The 24,234-nt window shown below is 35.3% G+C and overlaps 1 protein-coding gene across 1 annotated transcript in view; it reads right to left on the bottom strand.

Moving 5' to 3' along the window:
* LOC111048792 (ras-GEF domain-containing family member 1B) overlaps window positions 1-24,234 on the bottom strand; it is a 262,880-nt gene that overhangs the window by 45,332 nt on the left and 193,314 nt on the right. The window contains exon 4 of the mRNA XM_039436610.1: window positions 11,545-11,778. Within this exon, the coding sequence (XP_039292544.1) occupies window positions 11,545-11,778 (234 nt within the window). The remainder of the gene's footprint in view (window positions 1-11,544; window positions 11,779-24,234) is intronic.

Genomic DNA, 24,234 nt, shown 5'->3' with positions numbered 1-24,234 from the left:
GTAAAAATGCTTCGGAGTGGCGATGGGTTAATGGAAGAAGAGAAGCAGATTGATAGAGTGTAAATGACAAAAAAAATTGTGAAAAGAAGAGAACTGAGGAAGAAAAATTGCACACGAAACGATAAGAAGAATATAAAGAGAAAAAAATGAGGATGATAAAACGAGATAATGAAGGAGAGTGAAAAACAAAATGGAGAATAAGAGGAGAGAAGTGGAAGAGACAGGAAAAGTGGCAATAGCCTATTTTATTTATGCGCATTCCGAATTGCTTCGAGTCAGAATAGGAATCTGAAAGTTTCTATCCCAACAAAATAAGCTTAGAAGCATGCTTGCGAGCTACTTACTCTGGTTGCCTTTTATTTTCGATTCCGATCGCCAATGCTATTGATGCTACTTTACACTCTACTGCAACTTGAAATCTAGTCAGCGACCCTTTTTCTAGTAGTTCTTGTTGTGTTGTCTCCATTATAAGGCCTAAACTCACTGAATCAGTACTTGTGAATCTCAGTAGCCTACTGGTCTGTGAATATTCTCAAAACTCATTTTTCATGAGATCATTGAGAAATTGCAAATTTCCAGAAAAATTGAATATCATTTGTTATAATTTATTGATAACTACAACTATATTTTGAAAATAAAGCGCATACATATCTGAGATAATCAGCTATTATCATTGTTGTCTGGTGGTTAAATATCATTCTTATGATGGCAGGTATAAAGTAGCATCATAATGGATAAGGGCAAAGTTTTAACATTAGGATGTTAATTTTCTAATGACGATTTCAGTAATTTTTATGAATTGCATCTCTTTTTTGAAGTTTATTGAATTTACAAAATGCTTCCGTTCCTATCTATTATATTATTATAACATTATTTAAGATCACTTGAATGTGTTTTATATGTATCAACTAGTTCTAAAGGTTCAAGGTTTAAGAGAATTTTTCATGAAGAAATTTCAAAGACAAGATAACGAATTTATTCCAACCAAAAAGTGGGAGTTTTATTATGCATTACATAATATGATGAGTGGATTTTGGATTCTCAATTTGAAGCTCAGTTTTTGCAGGCCGGACACAGCAATGTCTCCCGGCTACATAGGCCAAAGAAGTTATTTACTCTTTGGATGTTTCTAAATTGTTTATTGACCTATGAGTGCATATGCACATATATTAAAGATCACTGTTTGAATCCAGTTATTGGATTTGTCGCATATCTCACAGTGCGGTAAATCAGTGATGGATTGAACAATGATTTCAGCTATCAAAAAGATGAATTGAGTGGAGTCTTACAAGTCTCGAAAGCTTCCTGATATGAGAGACAGTGAATTCATTCCAGACAAAGCATTAAAAATGTTGCATCATCTGGAAGGAAGAAAAATCTATAAATTCCAGAAGCTATAGAAGATTAGAATTGTAGATAACATCAACTAGGCCTTCCAGTTCAGTTGCGCTATTTCAACCTTCATACTATGAAGGATATCATATTGTAAACTATAAGGGAGTGGTTTGAGATTTCAGCAGTAATGATTCCCTTGCTCCACCAATGGACCAGATCGAATAATTTCACTTCTCAAAAAGTCCACCTACTTGGGATATAACCGTACTTTTGATGATTGCCACATTTGCTGGATGCGTCCCACAAGATTCAAAACGCGCATTAGAAAGATGGAAAGCAGAAGATACCTTACCCAAGAGCTGGAAAAACACATCCGAGTGGCATGAAAAATGAGCGTAATGATGTTAACCGGGCAATAGATCACTCCGACGCGAGAATTCATGTTTCTTAGAGCTCCGTGGGGACTCTGGTCTCCCCCTGCGTTCCATAAATTGCACAGAACGAGTATAGGAATCACTATAAGTCCAGAAAGGTAGAAGCGTAGGAAAGGAGGGGGTGGGGTGTAAGGTTAATGAGACTGGTAGGGAAGTAAAGACAGAGAAAAACTCGAAAGTGAACTAGAATCTGGTGATGAAGTGGATGGAGAAGAAGAAAGAAAATAGATAGGTAAATCAGTGGAACTTGAAAAAGATAAATGTGGGTGGAAAATTTGTTTGAAGATAACTACGTGATATGATTGAAACAAGGATAGAATAGATGAAGTGATAATAATTATTTATTCTTCATTGATTCATACAATAATAATTACATTATCAAAATGATAGGGAGAGAAGAAATAAGGTGACCTTGTGCTATTCCTCTCCCAAATTTAGATAAGGTTACACATAATCCGAAATAGTTTTAAGGTGAGATAAAATGATTTGGTGTTCAATAAAATTAAGATAAGGAAGATGAATATAGCGGAGGAATGGAATGGAAAATGAAAAAATAATAATCAGAGGAAGGAGAGAGAAATACATTGTATTCATGAAGGAATTGTGATGGAGAGAATACATGAGAATGAGAAGTTTCTTTGACGAAGGAGAAGAACAAGAGAAAGATGTCAATTGGAATGGAGAATGAATAGGAAAAGTCAAAGAAGATGAAGACGAGAAAGGAGGATTAATAGAAGGATATAAGTGTACAGGAGAAAGGGGTTAAGTTGTAGAGAAGAAGAGGGGGAAATCAGAATAGAAGAGAACTGTTCATGATGGAATAGCTGGTAGAAAAGAGAAAGGAAGTACAAAGATCAAGAAACAAATACTCTTGGTAAGATTCAAGAATAATCACTAAGATGCAGAAGAGAAATTGACATAATGTGAGTGAAGGAGCGAGAGGATGATAGAGAAAGGCAAACCAGTTGGAGATTGAGAGTGAGAAAGAGAGCGCGAGAATTTCAAAACGTGTTGCAGTTGGTAATTGCTAGCCCACGTAGAGCCCTGCATAAATCAACCCGGTGTTTTCCAGAATACGTAGAGCAACGGTTTGAGAGTTTCAGCCAGCTTTGGCATCACTCTCTGACGCGTCGAATGATCTGCTGCAAACACGCGTTCACACACACACACACATGCAAGGAAAGTACTGCATGGAGCCCAGACAACCTCAAGCTAGACCTTGTGACTCCCAGACATGTTCTGACTACATTATCATCCAAAACGTAGAGTTTAGTTGGATATGAAGCAAACTGGAAATTAATTCATCGTGATAGATGGTTTTTACCAAGGAAGTTTGTGTGTTGTACATCACAATTTCCTGTACCAACCCAGCGAGACACATCATTGTTGATTCAACTATCAAGGATGAAAATAACTAACGATAAAATTTTAACATGCGATTAGTCGCACGGACTTGCAGAACGTCAGTGGTCGCGCGTCGGCATTTTGCTCACACTCACCCTTATGGCTCCCTAGACTATAAACAGTTGGATTTGACAATGCTCTTTCAATGTTCAATAATTTCAAATCTTTCTCAACGTGTTTTTTGTTATTATATACTATTCAATAGTATATAATGACATAATACATGTAGGAGATTCCAAAAATAAATACTGCATATTTATTGTTAGAATTCATCATTTCTATGGGATAAAATAATCTACTCATGAATTGAATGAATAAAACTTCTTTATTTGACTGATTTTTCGACATTTAATAAAAATACATGAAAAGATAATGAAAGTTTAAATCAGAAGATGGAATATAAAATAGTAAGATAATACCTATATATCGAAATTAGTCAACGCTCATTCTGTCATCCTCGAACTGTTCAAGGACTCAAACTGTTCAAGATTGTCTAGAGGAGTCACAGCGAGGATTACATGAACTGCCAACCTTGGAAAACTAAAATTCTCAAAGATACATACAAAAGTTACAATTTACCGCGGGCGCGACTACTCGCGTGTTAATCGTGATTAATTCCACGAGCAACGATCAGAGAAGCCGTCTTTTCAAAAATAGATAAAATATCAGTGAGACAACGTTTACTGCTTCAAAGGAGAGTAACGTTTTCAACGTTACTATAATATCAATCCAGAATTATTTCCACATGAGAGGGTTTCCTCATTCTGTGACGCTACTGACTTTTACAAAGAAAACTTTTCCTAGAGAATAGAGAGTCCCTGAGTCTCTTATTCCATCCTGACATCCTCCAATGAAAGCTGTCACTGGCAATATGCTTCCAACGAGGAAAATGAAAATCAATTTCTGCTTCGAAGTGGCAGAGTCTTCATTCCTAGAAACGAGCTGTTGCATTACACAAACAAAAATTTGAATATTTTGTTGAAATGGATGCTTTGGGATTAACGTTTTGTGGTACACACTACAGTAGCTCATGGAATAGGCCTATACAAATTTGAAAATTTACTCACAGTGTCTTCATATTCGTTGAACTTGCGATTTATTGAAAGATCCCAAGAGAGAAATTGTGAAGTCACATATTTTGAATAATGAAAATGAAATCTACTGTTCTAAAAGAGTCATTGATGCCACACAATCCCGCTATTTGGGGGCGAAAGTGATACTTAAAGGTTGAGAGTAGCCCGAAAATGGGCAACCGCCTTGAGTACACTTGATGCGATGGCTTGATCTATAAAAAACAGAAACTGTGAAGCGGTGCTTTCAGCTGGGAAGGGAGCCGTGTGGACTTGTCAGCAGCGCTTTAGGCTGAACAAGGTGGCAAAGTTCCAATATCGACGAGTGCCACATCCTGCCCCTCTGTACCCTTTCCTTACCCACCCCTCGTCATACTTGGGTCCTTAACCGAAGGTCCTTAATTGTGTGAAACGCTCTGCGGTTGCCGTAGCCGCTCTGTCTAATCGCTTAACGCTTCGCTCGGCCGTACGCTTCCCGTACAAAATTGGAGAAAGGAATTCATACAGAGATTTCGGGAGCCCGAAATTGCCAACCGCCCCTGGGGCCGATTACGGTCGTAACAAAGTCCTTCTTCGTTGGAGTGGACTTCTTCAATTCTTGATCGGCTTTGTTCGTAATTAATTTCGGCGATTTCCGCTGAAGTGGGCCACCGCTGTCTGCCTGCTCTTCTAGTGGAGTGGCAATGGTCGTGCAAATTGAGGCTCTATGAATTCTGAATCGGTGATCTTATCAACTTGAGTCAACGCTCCACAAATTGGGATGAAAAAATGGAACGTTACTTTATTGAGATGATAATCAAGAGAAAACGTGAATTGAAATGATATTATGAATGTCAGCAGACAATATGTGAATGAGGATATAGGGATCCAGCAAGTCGAAATAATTCTGAATCAAGTGTTATCACATTTCATGGGGTTGAAAATTACAAGTAGATCCCAGACAATATTATCAGAAAGCCTTCGTAGATGAACAACCATGTTTGTTTCAAAGTTGAATCTGATGCTGAAATAGTATATTTCGCACCTAGGATCGAAAATGTACGTTTTCCGGCTCGAGATCGCGGTTTTCAAGTTCGAGACGAAGTCGAGAACTTGAAGCGTTCGAGAGCCGGAAAAACATTTTTGCCCGTGTTGCGAACGCTATTTTTCGCCACACCAAAAAAAAACTTCCCAATATATAAGAAATTGGAAAATAAATATAATTCAAACAGCGTATTTTGATAGTTTGAATCTTGGTTATGACAACTTTCACTGTCAATTAATTTCAATATTACTAATTAATAATTTACAATAGTGACAATATTTTTATACTATTAATATTTCGAATAATTGTTTGAATTTTTATAGCTCGCGCTTTGTGCCTGGTGCAATATCTCATGGATAGATGGATGAATAGAATTTTCATTACTATTTTGAAATAATGTGATTAAGAAATTAATATAATTGCATATTTCACAGTTTTGTCTCAAAATATATCTAAAAAATTGATTTAAATTTAAATTATGGTAACTAATATAAAAATTAGCTAATAAAAGTCGAAATTCATCGACAAAAAAAATGTCATTGACCAAGGTTCAAACCTAGATCATGTTTGTAATTCACTGAGCTTTGAGTTCTGATGTATTACGCCTTTACGCTCTCGGCCATTGGTATTGTTGATTATAGAGGCCTGTAAGTCAGGTAACGTATGTAGGCTACTATATATATAGTGTATAGCGGCAAACTTGAAGCCGGTTTGCCGGCATTTTCACAACAAAATATTGCTCTGAAAATAGTTAAATCATAGAGAAAACATTCGAAGATTCAATCTTGAGTGGGCCTAATGTTTTCTCTATATGGTTTGATATTGAAGAAAAATTATCTAAAAGTTTTAATAATGAATTACGGAGAAATTACTAGGAATTTTTCAGTCAAGGCTGAGTTTCACCAGTAGGCTTACCTTAAACTTTAGATCTCTGCTGTATTTTCCTATTATTATTGTTGATTGTATTGCATTAAGAAGTGGAATTCGATAATAAAAAAGAAAGAATTATTACTCTACCTCACTTTTAAATATTGATACAACTATTGTACTTTGATTTCAAATTCGATTCTTCACTTTTAAATACTTGCGATACGTACCTTTCTGACAATGGACAATGCAGCCAACATTATATTGTTGAGGCTATGGAGATATCATCGTATTCTATTGTTTGATATCAAAAACACAATAATAAATATTAAATTATGAAACAGTAATTTATAAAATATATTATAGACATGATACCGCGATTCACGATACATAATTATATAGATTATTACAGTCGTTATGAGATTATCTCTATGATTTTTTTGAGATCGGACACGATCAGCTGTTATTCAAGGTCATTTTACAGCCCTAGGGCCGTAAAGTTTTACCGGCCTGGTCGAAAAACAATCACTTTCGGCCTCCATATGACGCACGTAAACCAGCTCATTACATCCAAGTGTGGCGAAATAGTATATTTTTTTTGAGTATAGTAGCTGTGAAGGTAATATTATTGATGTGTAGTTATCCATACTGGATAAAAAATGGACATTGTCCATCCACATAAATAATTATTACATAGACTACATTCTACCTGAATCTGTGGTTGAACAATATATATTATTTTTATTCAGTATGAAAAATATTATTGACCGAGCGAAGTGAGGTCTAAGATTCAAGTCGACGGTTTGGCATTTCTCTTAATGTTTGAATGTTTAATTGTTTAAATGTTTATATGTTGCGCATTTACGGCGAAACGCGGTAATAGATTTTCAAGAAATTTGACAGGTATGCTCCTTTTTTAATCGCGCGTCGAGGTATATACAAGGTTTTTGGAAATTTTGCATTTCAAGGATAATACAAAAGGAAAAAGGAGCCTCCTTCATACGCATTATAAATTATTCATCATAAATCAGCTGACAAGTGATTACACAGATGTGTGGAGAAGCCAGTCTATTGCTGTATTTCCATAAGGTCTATAGTTTCAATCTATTCAAAGTCTACTCATATCTAGTATATTTTCTATTCAAAGCCGTGAAATTTGGCTAATAATAAAGCAGCAAGAGAAATATGACAAACCTAGACCCTTCTTCATAATCGCATTTGTAATTTCATTGTGATTCCTAATGTTAGAATTTGCATGGGGATCAACACTAAGTTTTTTCAAAGTATATTTGAACAACTATAAAACAATCATCGCAGAAACCTTTTACTGTGTAACACAATTTGATGTTTTTTTCGAATTTACCCAAGGATCATCAAAGAGTTTTTCCAAAATTCATTCAACCCCTGAAAACCCACAACCAAATAAACCTATAATTGAACAATACAACATTACTCTATTCTATCAAGGATTATTATGCTTCAATTGATCCTACATAGGAGTTTCCATCAAGTATTTATAGTGTTGACAAGCCTTGTGAACTATCATAATGAGAATGCAACACACAGTTTAACAGGACGGCATTAGCTATCCAAGTGTAATGGATCATACAGACGTTAGCGATCGTTCGCAAATCTCCATAAATCAACATATATGAATATGTGATAAGATGAGAACAGTACAGGTAGGTACCGATCCACGATATGTCACAAATCTCACGAGACCCTCAATTGACATAATAAGCCGGTGAACTGTATGGAAACATCATGAAGGAACATGATATGAGCCATACACGTGTGTTTGACATAGTAAACAATTCGAAGGTCATGTTTGTTGAAAATTAATCATTGTTTCTATCATGAAATTCAGGTTCCAATGAACCATTTCCATTCACTGGTGAATTCATACAGAGGCTTGATCCTTAGACTGTACAACATTCATGCCACGCACAGTCGTCTTACATTCTTGTGTCATCACGGCTGTTATCACCGTGGAACGCTTCAAGCACAATTTTGTGAGGTTGAATTTTTCTAATTCAATTTTTTGTTTTTTATTCTCCGCTGCTCTATTGCTCTAATGAGGTTGAATTATTTTTCTAATATTGTAATTTGTAATTATCCAGGGGTTTATTCACTTTTAGGGCCGTTTGCACAGTATAGATTCTAAACTTGATTAAGTTAATCTGAAAGTTTAAACTTTAATCGGTTTTCTCAGTGCATTTACTAATGCAGTTCAAGTTAAACTAGTTCAGCGTAAGTTGGTAATAGAATGTCATCGTTTTTAATATCAGGGAGGCTGATTTTTACAGGAAATTTGTTATTTGTTTACAAACATTTAATCGGTTTAATCGGTTTTCTCAGTGCATTTACTAATGCAGTTCGAGTTGAACTAGTTTAGCGTTAATTTGGTAATAGAATGTCATCGTTTATAATATCAGGAAGGCTGATTTTTACAGGAAATTTGTTATTTGTTTACAAACCATTAGTAAATTGAGGCTATGTAGCTACTGTTTTCTTGTTCAAAATCCACAGAGCTGTTATGTAAGCTGTACGGTGATAAAAGTGGAAAGCGATCAAGAAATTCTTTAAAAACTTATGTTTAGTTGGCACCAAGAAATATATTCTAGAATGTAAGATGAAAAAGTTATTTTGTTACGCTTGAATCTACTACGGTCTTTCTCGTTCATTAGAATCTCTCGAAAGCAAAATATATCAGTTATGTGTTATTAAAAACATGTTTTCTAATCAAATACCACTGTAGGCCTATATAAATATTGTCTTAATTTATATCAAGTGGTTTATTCAATCAAATACTAAATTGGCATTTTCTTTACTCAAGCAAAATCGTTAAAAAACTTCTCTATCATCCCAGAAATTTGAATTATTCGTTCTTTTGGCCAATTTTTCTCAGTTTCAAAATTCTCAGTCATCTTTATCAATCGCATTAAGAACTTCTATCAATTCCTATAATATAATTTTCACATTCAAATAATGATTCAGTATAACCTAAATAATAATTATTATTATCGTCTACAGACGATAGTAATTCAACTAGCAATTAAAACAAACGTCGAAAACTATTTACTACCAGCTGTTCCCTCATCAAATCTTTACTTATATGTCAAGTTAATCAAAATTATTTGGTTAAAACCTCCTGTTTTGGAGGTTTAAACTTTTCCAGAGTTTAAACTCAATTAAACTCATACTGTGCAAACGGAACTTTAGTTTAAACAAAAAAAAATCTAGATTTGGTTAAAGCTTTAGCTTAAACTTACACTGTGCAAACGGCCCTTAATGGTTGCTTATTTTATGTTAAAAGTCTCTCACTGAAGAAAACTGTGATGCAGTAAAAAAAACATGTGACCAGCCTTATTCCGTCTCGCATTGACTCTGTATTAATCTTTATCATATATCTCGCAGGCATCGACAGAATAAATTATAAGAGGTTGAACTCATTTATTGCTAGTTGAAATGTAACTACTACATAAACTCCGTAATATCATCAATACATTGGGAAAGTTATTGAAACTCCTTGTTGAGTGAATCCCATGCGACTACCATTCTTTCGAGTAGATTTCATCGGAATAAGCTTGATACTGGACATAAAGATCTGGCCGACAAGCACTGACACGTGAAACAAGCGGCTAATGTAAAATTCTATTCATATATTCCACGCATGTCATTGAGCGTTGTGGACATGCACTTCATGAATACAGTATGACAGACCACCAAGTCCAGCGATCGAACGGGGGACCGATTATGCATCTTTGTTTTCTTCCTGAACGTTCCTAGTGGATCGGCGTCATTATTACAGTATCTAGGAGGTGAAAAAGGTAGAAAGGTCAGAGTAGTAACGAACACCTTTGTTAGGTCATCAGCACGCTTCCGTTAGATGAATACAAAACGTTGCAGGTCTTGCTTACAAAACACACCCTTCAGCTGTAAACAAAACAACGGTTTGATAGCTCAGCCAGTCTGCTATTGCTACTGAACAGCGTTTTGTATGTGCATACCGGATCAACAGCCCATCATTTTCATTTCGGGGAGTTTTTTTTGGGGCGAATGCATGTTTGGAAGTTGAGTAGCACTTGTGCTGCATCTGCATATTCTGGAGCTTGAAATTAGGAAGTTCTCGATCAGTATAGATGTTCGGGAAAGATATTCATAAACACGGCAACTGAGAATCATAATACTGGTCGAAAGGATGAGGGACCAATCATCCTGTATTCATCATCCAATATTCAAATGATGAGTTTTCCACAATGATAAATATGTGAAGTGCTCACTTCTAGTAGGAATTATGATTGGCCTATAATAATGAAATTTCAGTCGTTCTAGTCCACCTATTACCATTCTGGAACATGTGTAATAAATCCTATCTGGGGTGAAAAGACATGAGAGTCTCCGTTCTTCATTTTCCATTTCATCACAATTCACTTGAATAGACTTCAAAATCCCTTATCATCACAAGAGAAAGCGAAGAACTACTTTCTTGTTCACTTGCATTTTCTTGAGCATAAACTTCCCGATAATGAGAAATCATGTTGTTTGTAATAGCCGATAACCAACAAGCCAATGTTATAGCAATTGAATAATTAAGATGTGTAGTACACTTCCATGTATGTCTCAAATTTTGATTGCCATCAGATAAATACCAGATTGTTTTATATCGATATAACATAGCTCCCATTTCTGCTTAATTTTAATTCATTCTTCTCTATTGTGATATTTCCTAATAACGTATTCCTTCAGGGCTACTTGATTTTTCAGTTGAAGAATAATACCATAGCACAGAGTTTGTCTTAAAACTTTAAAATGAATTGGACATCCAAAAATAGCTGTTTTTGTATTTTATCTAGATATAAGTTTCATTAGAAAAAGGTACTATGGTATTATTGATAATCATATTCATCGTATGACCAATGTTCATTGAAAAGTTCAATAGTTGTTCTACCAGTTTGTATGCTAAAAAAATCTTCTCCGTTTGAATCATGCATACTCTATCTAGTATTATTCTAGTATCATGCATAGTCAACATAATCTATTGGAATCAATTCGGTAAGTAATGTGAATGTGAATGTGTATCATTTATATGATTCGAATGGAACAATAATAAATATTTGATTCAATCTTCATCAGTTCACTTTATGGGAGCATAATTGAATTATGTGCTTCCACTATTCAAATCCATTATATTTATAGTACATAAGTCATTAGACTACATTATTATATTAGAAAAATAGTATGATATCATTGAGATACTTGGAAGCACATTGGTATTTTTTAGAGTGATGAATACATAATAATATGAGTAACAGTGATATCTTCATTTGTTACTCAAAATTGAATTCGAATGCAATGAGTTAATAATTGAAAAAAAAACTCTATGCAATTTGCGGAAGATAGTACTCACAGTAACATTTTCGAGCGCCAGTCTGCGTAGCCGCTCCTCGTGCTTCTCGAGCCGCTGTAGTCGATCGAGAAGTCGTTGCAGGATGTCAGACACATCTGCCTCGAGCAGCACACAGCGGTGGGTGACGCCTCGCACATACGCCATGACCCGGTCGTCCCGGAAGTCGTAGGGGAACTGCTGCGTCCAGCGGCGAAGCAGCTCGATGATCCGTGGCAGCCAGCTGGCCAGGCGCTCCTGGAAGATACAATCATGATTAATAATCAATCATGATCATTCTAAGATAAATAATTTGGTATAGGGATTGATAAGAGCAAAACCTACTCATGATATTCAAATTCAAATTCATTTATTTGCCATAGATAATACAGATTGATATTTGGACAGTTTTACGAGACAAAATTGAGAAATAAAAGAAGTTTTGCGCAATAGCCGGTTCCTTTTTCTTTTCGGACTATTGTATTGCTAGCTCCATCCAATAAATTAATTTATGAATCATGATCATACTTATCAAATATCCATTTTTTCTATGAATGCATATAGTTTAAAAGAACACTACATAGTATATCATGTACACAATTGAACACAATAACAATCATTATTCGAACATAATCACATAAATTTACATTCATGGGAATTTTTATATAAAAAATTATTCCTTCTATCTTAGAATATAATATGAACTTGCAGCTAAAATAGATCTGGAAAAATCTTCTGTTTTTCTCAATAATAGAATGTTCCAAGAGAAAGCTGCCATAATTTGCTAGATGAAAATTGTTCATCGCGTTATTCTATCCATAAATTCCATTCATTCATGAAGCTCCCATAACAATGTATAAATGCGGAATGAACATTTCTCATTCAAATCATTTTCTTATCGGAGCAGAAGACATAAGAAGTTCATGAGTTTATGAAGAGGACGAAACAAATTTATTCATTTGTATAAAAATACAAAGTTTCAGTTTATTCAGCGCTAAATGTGTTACAATAACGGCCGATGAGAGAGTTAGACATATTGGATGAGGGTCCAAGAGATAGAGATGGAGAAAGACTGGATTGATAGGGGGAAGGGAGTTCTAGTGATAGGGATAGTAACGTATAAACTGATGAGGCTTGTTCAAAGTAACACATAGTGCCAAGTGTGATTTTATAGAATAATTCTATTGTTATGTTAAATTATTATCATAATTGAATGGAAGAAAATTAATTCATTAAGGGGATAAGGGAGTAAGAAGTCTTGGTCGAGAGACAGAAAATGATATGACTATTTATTATGTTAGATAGAATCTAACAAAGCAATGAATATTATTATAGTAGCTGCTTGTTTCTCCCCACATTGTGAGAATAAGATCACATAAGATTGATAATATGAGTAATAATCACTGAAAGATAACAGTTGGACTCTTCAGATCCTACTCGGTTAGTATGGAGAAGGTTGAAAACAATGGGAGAATTGACTTCTTTGAGATAATTGACTGGAGTGGTTGAGGAAAGATGATCGGCTGAGGATGTGCTGGAGGCTGAATTGGCGGAATAGTGTAGGTGAGCCTGTTAAAAGTGTTGGGGTTTAGAAAACGGCAAGGTGGTTGCATGGGCTGCGGCATTAGCGATGCCACACACTCAACGCACATCCTTTATGCTAACAAAGTTGTTGCCGTGCAGGTAGGTAGGCAAGGCAAGGCAAGCAAGCAACTTCTGGCGTAATATGAGCTCAACCGCAGCATCCTTCCTTCCTTCCATGCAGCTTCCTTCCCGGCAAGAAGTCATCATCAGCCGACAGTTTATTCAGCGCTAAACTTGTTGCAATAACGGCCGATGAGAGAGATAGAGATATTGGATGGGGGGTCTAAGTGAAAGAGATGGAGAGAGACATGATAGGTAGTGGGAGAGGGTATAAGTGATAGAAAAGGAGAGAGACATGTTTGTTAGGGGGAGGAGAGTTTGAGTAATGTAGATGGAGAGAGACGAGATTAGATATAAGAGTCAGATAGAAATGTGGCTCATGGATGATGGGATCAAGTAATACAGATAAAGACTGGATAGGTAATGAAAGGGGGGAGTGGGGTTTAAGTGATAGAAATGGAGAGAGACTGGTGAGGTAGGGGGAATAGGGTTTGAGTGATGGTGAGAGAGAAAGACTGGATGGGTAGTGAGAGAATAGCTTAAGTGATAGAGATGAAGATATACTAGATTAGATTGGATAAGAGAGTTAGATAGAGATGAAGCAGAAGGATAACGGTTCAAGTGATAGAAATGGAGACAGTCAAGAGAGAGGTTATGAGCTGGTGGAAGGAGGGATAAGTGATAGAGATGGAGAAAGACGAAATTAGATTATATAGGGAAGTCGGTGAGTAGTTTAGTGAGGGAAAAAGGAGGAGGCAAGAAAGTGGAAGTATCAATACACTTCAATGAGTATGGAAGGTGGGGATGTGAGAGCAAGAGTGGGAAAGGGAGTCAAGAATAAAGGAAGGGTAAGTGAGTGGATAAGAGATAGAGTATGACATAATGGAATAAGGTTGTGGAGATGACGACAGCAACATGAGGCTTAGGACATGGATATTATAGAGTAGGTACCATTTTTCGAGGGACTACGACATACTGTTCACAACATTGAAACATGGAAATATAATTCACGACTCATATATTATCAGAGAATCAACATCCACACATCACTCATCATCGTTGATCAAGTTGATGTGAACATTCATGGGAAAATTCAATAATGAAAGAGAAAAGACTACGAAGAAGGTGGGAATACTAGAGAGCTACTAACAGCTCCACAAAAATCTAAAAGGATTAATAATGATTTACAAAATTTACAAGTAGAATGGAATCCTCAAATCTAGTTTATGATTGCATACTAAATGTCAAAATGATAACTTCTACTGTCAATTTATTCAATAGTCAAGCTTTCTATTCATACAAATGTAAAGAGAATGAAGGACGGTATAGGAAAACGAGAAAATATATCAAAATCCCATTCTATTCCAATTGGATAAACCTTAGTTGATATGCAATATTTATACAGCTGAATCAACTTGGAGAAAGAATTGTTGAATTCGAACGAACCCTTGTAGAATCGGGATAAATATCAAGCTAGGAGATTGACGATAATAATATTAGAAAGTGTTATTAAGTAGATTCAGAGGAAGACAAATAGAGCATAATGAACATTTCTAATAAGGTTGAGAATCAGTGAGGTCTATGGAGAGGAGAGTCACAGTGCATGAAGTCAGGTAGGAATGGTTATAATGATGTTGAATTATTAGAAAAATGAAAACTGAATGGGCTCAAGGTATAGCAAAAGAGGAGTGAAGGAATGGATCTGATAATGGAGAGGAGAATAAGGAAAGAGGAGGATAGAAAGGATAATGAGGAGGAGAATAAAGAAAGAGGAGGATAGAGATGGGGAGAAAGAAGATCGTGAAGATATGCGGTTGAGGAGATAAGGAAGTGGAAGCATAATAAGACGAGCCAAGTCAAGGGAAGAGCATAGCTCGCTTTAAGTGGATAATGAAATAGCGGTCTTGTAGCTAACTACTATCAAGTTGGAGGACTCAAGATAATACTTGCCGTGCCTGAAGAAGAGCATGACTAACATTATTCCGGATGAGGCCTTTTATTAATTATAATAGCAAAGCAGTATGTTAGCTCTGGAACTTCACTCTCATTCTCGTTACGAATTGATCAATCATATTCCCTCCAGGTGAAACTTTAACTGAATTCTGTTGAGTATTCCTAAACGTTGATTTTGAATGATGATATCGATATAATGGGGAAAAATTCAATTCTGAGGGAGAGAGGCCCAAATTTAGAACAGCATTATATTCAAGATTGGTCTAGTGCTTGTTCTTAAGAACCTGAATACAAAGATGTAGAAGAACGAAGAGATTTTCATTTTTTCAACCTTCAATTAATTAGCATAGAAGAGGTAATGATTATCATGATCCGCGTTCAGAAAAAAATGTCTTAGAGACGAATATCCATGAATGGTAAGGAATTAATAAGAGTACAATATAATGATCGAGGAAAATGGAATTAAAACGAATTTCGAAATGAAAACTCGTTCTTAGATCATACTTGTAGAATTTGTCGTATTGTAACTGTGATGCATGCTTGAATACTGAATTATCTTTTTTCGTTAGGGCTGCTCTTGAATAGAAATAAAAAATAGTAATTGATCTATTCAATTACTTGATAATGGCATCATAGCCAAAACATGTCGTAAATAAACAATTTTGAAAAAGGGTACTTGGATTTTTATGTTCCATTTAAATAATGAAATAGATAAATATGAAATATTCAGATTGTTGTATCAGGTTTCCAATGTGACCAGAGGCTCACCAGATGTTACCTTTCATGCTCACCAGTACGGTATTTCAATAATTTCATCAGGGAAAGAGGAAATTGATTTAGGGAATCATACAGAGAATCGGACTTGCTCGTTACAACTGGAGTTATTATTTCGTTTCTCATTCATCAGATCGGATAATGAAATGTCTATGTTTGAAATTTGACATTCATTTACTCAAAATAGCGAATCTATGAAATCTCAGATTTGATTACAGATCGAGGTACATCATATCTCAAAGGAATCACTCAAATTTGATATTTCACAATACAGTAGCACGATTGAAGAGCCATTATAGAACATAGCTTTCAAGTGTAATTTATCATTAGTCATATTATTTATATTCACAGTATTATAACCACATTATCACTGTGAATGGATACGGTATTACAATACATGATTATTCATTCATAAATGATGCAGATCAACCACATTGTGAATGCTCATTCTCCATTCACAAATCCATTAACACTACTGTTCTTGATTATGAAGCGTGAATCAGGTCATTATGTCGAAGTATCATAATCCCAATATTATTTATCACATATTATACTGTATAATGAAGAGGTGTTTCTGTACAAAGCTTTTCGTGCTCACGAAACCGCGACCAGATAGCTCTAATACAATAAATTCATTCATTATAACATCCCATCTAAATATGGAATATCGTAGTGTGTGTTTTTGTATCAACACATGTGGTCTGATAGCAAAAATAAGCAACCATAACGCTCGATAACGCTAATGATTGAAGTGTTTGACGGCCGATAATTTGGCGCTTTATTGAGTTCATTATGGTGGTGGGAGCAGAATGTTGCGGAGGAGCATACAGCTAGCAGCAAGCGACGAAATTTGTCGCGCCAATATTGCAACCACGCGCGCGCGTCAATTGGATAGTTGCCACTTGCCAATAAAAGCGCGCGCTGCACTGTGAAATGCTCTTATCGGTTTTGGCGGCAACAAAGGCTGTTTTAATGAATGGCGGAGTAGTGCGAGTCTGCTCCCCCCTCCACAAACCCCCACCACAAAACCACTCACTGGTATTCCAGTGATGCACTATCGTCTCTCTTCTATAATATCTTCAGCGGTTTTTTTGCAGCCCTCAGCTGTCAACAAGCCCAGTGATAATGGTCGTTTTTGTTTGCTTTGGAGTAGAGTTTTCTTGTATTTTTTGTGCACATTGTTTCTGTTCACTTTCAAAATGCAATAGAGTTTATATTCTGTATTCCCGTTAGCATAGTTTTTGTTCACGTTTGAATGAAGTGGGTATCTTTTTTCAGAAATGGTGTGATGTAAATATGGGTTTGTTTGCAATGCGAATTTAGTGGCTACTATATCTGTGTGATTGGGTTGATCAATGTATTGTTGAGATTCGAATAGTTATTTGGATATTGATGGAGATTTGACCATGAATCACCATCACAACGATAGCATCATCTCCTCTTGAATGTTATGCAGATGTCCCATGAAGTGTTCCTAGCATTGAATTTGTAGAAGATTTGAGCCCGATTTCCCTTGACACTCATATTCTCAATCAAATGTAACAGATCATTGAAACCATAGATTTAATAGTATATGGTCTATCAGATTAAATAATATACTCCATGAAACTTGTAATTATTCTGAAAACATGTATCGTATCAATTTATACTTGTATGGTTTACGAAAACTACAATCAGAATCCCTACGAGTGATATTATATTTTATGTTAATTACTAACAATGATTCAACATGAATGTCATTTCAGTAGAAAATTACTGAATATGATAGTAGTTTTGTTACAGCAATGTAGTAGCACTTATAATAGACTATTTTTCTCCTAATAAATGTAACGGTATCTTGTAATATACGGTTTAGTATGTAACTATCGTTCATCTACACCTCTATAGAGAAAAAACCGTGGCACGGATAGCTTACAAAATTTTTTGTCCTGAATAAAATCTTCGTTATCAAGTATAAAGGAATACAGTATTGATCCTGTAAGTGAAGAGTTGCCAAACGTGACGGAGGAGAATAGGCAACCCGCTCTACACAAATTCCGGATTAAAGAAATAAGATAAACCTTCTATCATGCCTCACAATAGCGAGTCCTTTTGATCGTTGACACTAGTACTGAAGAGTGTAGATGATAACTCTGTGGACACTATGTGGTACTTACAATGTATGTGTAGTAAATACCATGTATATGTACTACATACTATGTTTAATAATTATGTAGTACATACTATTATTTATTTAGTACACTAGGACTAGATGATTCAACTAAGAAACAGTTAATAAATACCTTAATAATTAATTCGAAAACTTACTCGTATTTCAAGAAAAGGAATATCTTGTGGATCTTTTGAAAAAGCATAATTTATTCTCTGATCGAGCCACATACACATCAGCACACTATCGCTACACATCCACAAATACAATCCGGACAAGATGTCCAAATATAAATCAGTGATGGAAATACACTGCCCGCATATTGTAAGCACATACAAATACATCCGCTGGCGATGTATTATTCAATAGGATGCAAGTCCACGTGGATTTGTAGGTTACGTCTCAAAGGCTTGTTATCCGGCGGTAAAAGGAGTGGATTAGAGGTTGACATGACACGCTGATGTGAGCTGTTGTGGTGAGGGGGGATGGTAGCTTTGTGGCCTGTAGTATTTGAACTTTTTCGGGATGGAAGGTCCCTGTTAGGGGTCAGAATTCGTTATTGCCTTTCACTGGTGGTGTCCGATGGTCAAGAGGCTTTCATTTAGCGGTCGTGACAGGTGTTATTAATTATCTGGCCGCCTAGTAATTGGAGAGTTCTATTAATGATTATCTGATGCTTTGTGGGTCCTGTGTGATAATCGGCAAAATGGAACAAGCAATGATGCAGTTCTACAGAGGAAGAAGAGAGTGAATAATCAACTATTATTATCCCATTCTTTATTTTTCAATTTTTCAACTATTATTGACTTCCAGAAAGGTATTTTTGGAACCATAAATGAGTAGAAAGATGTTTTTAACGTGAATGCTTCAAACCAAGGACAATTTATTCTGTTCAATCCAGTAGGATGAGATCAATAAAATATTCCGTCATCCAATTAAAAGCCAGAAGCTCTTTTTATTTTAATGCTCTTTTTATTTTTATTTTGATTCAGGAGATTCAAATGGATTTCATAATCCCATCAATAAACTTTATAGTGGATTTTGCACATCTTGTAGAAGTCTAAAGATATCCCATCAGACACTCTGGCAGGAGAAGAAGGAATATATTATAGAAGATAGGGCATAGTACTTACAAATTTAAGGAGTTTCTATAGCAGAGTTGAACCTCTTTGATATAATCACATCATGTCATAATGAGCGTATCAGACATGTAAAGCATATTTACTTATTTATTCATGCATCATTCACAATCAACTTGAGGACAAAGAAACAGACTACAGTCCAAAACTTCTTTTCATCACAATTTCATGAATAAATTGTCCAAATAAAGGTTATGTGCGACTTTTCAATTCTTCACTAACTTCCACATTGAAACAAAACACAAACACTTGAGACAATTGATTTTGAATTTAGAAAGATTTAGATCCGGATTGATAACAAAATCCCTTCTACTTAGCACTCACTACTGTTGAATAAAAATATATCACAAGAACATGATTGTCATTCGATTAGATATTGACCTAACTTATATTTATCAACTGGAAAAGTGTTACTCAACTAAAATGTTACACACGCTTCTTATCAGAGACTTTAGAGAGATATTTTTCCTGGAGATAGTCGGGCAAAGAATAAATTATCCATCAATAGGAAGATTGGCCTATATGCTCACATTTGTTTCCAATTAAAACATTGTTGGAGTCATTACATTATGATTGTAGAATACTTTGAATACACACTCTTGAAGATTCAATGCTGGATAAATTGTTTCTTCTTCTTCTCTGGCTTAGCCTTATCTCAATCAAGGGTCGGCATTTCCCTTCTCCATTATGCGCGATATTTGGCTTTGACATTGGATTACTACTATCAAAATTCGGGAAAGGAACAGTTTTGGGATGGGCCTTTGGTCCTTTTCTAATAATGTATTTGATTAATGCATATGTAAATAAATAAATGCCTAATCTCCCATTAAATCAATATCTCTTCTGCATTTCATGATTGAAAATGTTACTCATGTATTGTTTTGTTGTATTTTTATTCAGATTGCAGCCCGTACGTTACAAAAAAGCAGAACATCCACGTGAAGCATGGAGTATGACTGACAGAGAGCGATCAATCGAGCTACAGCGCTAGACATAAATGGTCACATTTGTCGCCAGCATAGACGCTCGTGAATAATTGCAAGCTTTACAGACAACCAGAGCCGTGTGATGTAACGATGCATCTGTGCGAATTTCTGCATCAGTGAAAATGCAAACAAGAGCAGCAGAGGGTGGCTAAAAAGGGGTAAGAGGGGTCGAAAATGGGAAAGGAGGACCGACTACAGAGAAGCAATCACCAATTTGGAGTGATACATTACCAAAATGTGGGAAAGGGCTGGAAGCTTGCTGATCATAGACCCACAACAAAGCTGAGTTACCGAACAATGGAAATGACCAGTTTGATTTGAATAATAATAATGTGTACTGTTTGGGCGTGTATTTGGATGTATCAGATTTAGTGGATCTGGTAAGGTATTATCGAAGCCTAATCGAATATTCTCGATGCATGTGTCCATAACATAGATTAAATTACGTAATCTGTATATGAGTAGGCTACTACTTGACAGTCGAAGTTCCATGTTATTGGAGAGTAATTATTATTATATCGATGCATTATACTGGATTATTCCGAGATTAGATTTGACTTTGGTGCCTTGAAGCTTGTATCGAATGAGATGATGTAGGTAACAAGATATTGCAATTGATATAATTCATGCAATGATTGCATAAGTGAGCCATTATTGATGATGAAATTGTTGAAGGAAACTAACTAGATTATGATATGAATTCCTGGAATCGAATTGTTCCAGCTTGTTATAACAGGTTTGCAATATGACCAGAAGCTCACCAAATTTTACCTCTCAGGCTCACTAGTACTGTATTCCAATAATCACTACAGGGAAAGAGGAACTATTATACGCCAAGTAGTGTACGACATCAGTTCTTATGATAACAACTGACTATAAAGGGAACTATGTGAACATTAACTTCACAATAACAAAGATGTTATTCAAAGATGTTGAATGATACGATCTCGAAGTACGATATACAATTCGAGTACTGAAGACGAGGATCCATCATTACAAAATCTTGAATTGATTCCAAGTGTACTACGAGTATAAAACTTCGTATTTCGAAGTTAGTCATCGCCATGGATACAAATTTTATTTATGTTATCGGATACAATAGGAGTTGGCAGAACGGATAGTTTGAGAAGCCACAAGATTGACGAATTCAGTAGTCTATGCAAACGTATTTGCATTATGAATTCTACAAATCCTAACTCCGAATTTCCTGATTCACGAATCCTACCTTCAGATTTCAGCAGATCGAGACGGAAAAAATGTATTTTCAAACTCCTCATAACATTCAAATCTTCAAACGTTTGACCAATAGATGATAACCACTATGAAAATGATGTTCATGTTCATACTCTATTGACGAGTAATCATATTAAAGAAACTTTTGTATCGTTCCAATATTAAATATATAATTATAATTCTTAACAAATTCAGTGTAGATTGGAGATTTCACAACGGAAAATTCATAACCCAATAATTTATAAGTCAATTATATCACCACCTTCTCGTATATTGGATGTACAGAATACTACAAATGATACAGATTCTTCTATTATTGAGTTATCTGATGGTTTTCGTTAAAATATTCAACTCAAAATCGATTATATTTCATAACGTTCCATATTCCCTCTTGTATATTTATTCTCCTCCGCTGTTATACTGTTGATAATAGTCTAATATCATCTACAATCTACTCAACTGTTAATAATTCATGATACATGACTATTTATATCATAATTTCAATATTATAATTGTGTTGCTTTGTGGTTGATGAATTTATGTTGAGTGATTGAGCAACAGGAGGTGTCTCTGTTCAAGTCTTATAATTTTAACCCTTCCACTACCAAGCGGGGTAATTGGACTACCCCAACCCACATTTTCCCCATTTTTTTGTAGATAATGTTGTTGTATTTCATTGAAACCTTGAGTACTTGTTAAAAACATATCACTTTAGTTGTTTTTTCTCATAAAATCATTTCATTCCTTCCATTTTTTCAATTATTAGCAGATTTATCCTTGGGGTAACTCTATTACCCCGCTTGGTTTTCCATGTCATGCAATTTTTTGGTATATTCCATGCATTATCGGAATGTATAAGATATAAATTTAATGTCCAATTATCATTTTTTCGCCAAACCTGATTCATAATGATCACTTGAAATCTAAATTTGAAAAAATTGCTTCTCTATAGCCATAATTTAATTATTTGACAACATTTCCCCTACATCTATTTGATAGAATGCTCAATTTTTTTGTCCTGTCAGTTTTTGATTGAAAACATATTTTTCAACAAAAGAAATTTATTTTTAATTATATTAAAAGCTTTTGTAATGCATTTCATAGATAAATTAATGGAAAAAATATAGAATAAAGATATAAAACAGAAATCTTGTTGGGGTGACCCAGTTACCCCAGTTGGTATTTCGTGTATGTGAAGAAGGTTGGTAGTCCAAGGGTTAAATGAATATAATTATTAATGAAATTTGAGACGAAAAGATATCTAATAAAGGTATGGGATCAGAAGGCATGTTCAAATATATTTTACTAGCAGAGAATATTATTCATAAAATCGCTTGACATTCCTGGATAGAACACAGTCAACCCGAACTTCAAATGTGATAATCGAGCAGAACGATTCTTGTGAACTCATTAGCTCTCCGAAATTCAGAGCAATTGATTCGGCTCTTGGTTCAAGTTGAGTTGGGATTCATGGCCAGGTTGCCTAGCCACAGCCATAGCCAGGCCCCTCACGAGGTGAATAGGAATATTGCAGTTGAAATGAGTTTGAATGTTTCTCTACAGAGCTGTTCCTTGTTGCCATTAGAGCAGCAATTTCGCTAAGAGGAGCGAGTTTCCGCTGCCGCAACTTGGTCCGACTTCACTTCCCGCTCTCTCCTACTCTTTCACTCTCACACTCTCACTCTCGCACCATCTTACTGTCTTACTCACTTCCTTCTGTTTACTGTATCTTCTTCCATGTGCACTTACATCTAACCAATTTGAGGCTCCAAATCTTCATCTCATTGTTCCTACTCTGAATTGATACTTTTAATCCAATATATCTGTAGAACCATTATAAAACTATGTCATGAATGAGAAAGAACCTATATTAAATGTAATTGATGAATAATAAATACAATTTTGCGGTTATCAAGTGGAATTTGCCCAAAACTGTTACAATATAATATTATTATTTAAAGAGAATCCTTAATAAATGCTGTAAATCTTCAGGGTTATTTACAGCATTTATTAAGGATTTCCATTGAATGATAATTATATATTAATTAGCATTTGAATAATTGCATTCTCTATTTAATTCCATCTGTAAACTGGTTGGCCGCTATGGCTTCGTATAAAATGAGCGCTGCTATCCAGAGATTGTCAGTTTGGTGTTAAGGGTAAGCATTCCTGACTGCCAATTGGGAGGTACCGGGTTCGATTCCCGGGCTGGCAAATAATTTTTGGATTGTAGTTCTCATCGAATTTCCATCTAGCTGTTAACCCTGTTGTCAACGTCTGCAGTAGCAGAAGTCTTCGGGGTGATTTACAGCATTTATTAAAGGATTTTCGTTAAATAATAATTATATATTAATTAGCATTTGAATAATTGCATTCTGTATTTAATTCCATCTGTAAACTGGTTGGCCGCTATGGCTTCGTATAAAATGAGCGCTGCTATCCAGAGATTGTCAGTTTGGTGTTAAGGGTAAGCATTCCTGACTGGCAATTGGGAGGTACCGGGTTCGATTCCCGGGCTGGCAAATAATTTTTGGATTGTAGTTCTCATCGAATTTCCATCTAGCTGTTAACCCTGTTGTCAATGTCTGCAGTAGCAGAAATCTTCGGGGTGATTTACAGCATTTATTAAGGATTTTCGTTAAATAATAATTATATATTAATTAGCATTTGAATAATTGCATTCTTTATTTATTTCCATCTGTAAACTGTTACAATACTTTATCATATTGTTACTAGGTGAATCGAACTTTCAATATTGTTCTCGATTGAAATAGAGATTAATTCTGATTACCATATTAAGATAGTTCAATCGAATTTCAGCAACTTGATGAGTTAG

The sequence above is a fragment of the Nilaparvata lugens genome, chromosome 10 (assembly GCF_014356525.2).
Source record: "Nilaparvata lugens isolate BPH chromosome 10, ASM1435652v1, whole genome shotgun sequence".
Classification (NCBI taxonomy): Eukaryota; Metazoa; Arthropoda; class Insecta; order Hemiptera; family Delphacidae; genus Nilaparvata; species Nilaparvata lugens.
Note: the sequence above shows the minus strand (reverse complement) of the source record. Positions and strands in the feature narration are given on the sequence as shown.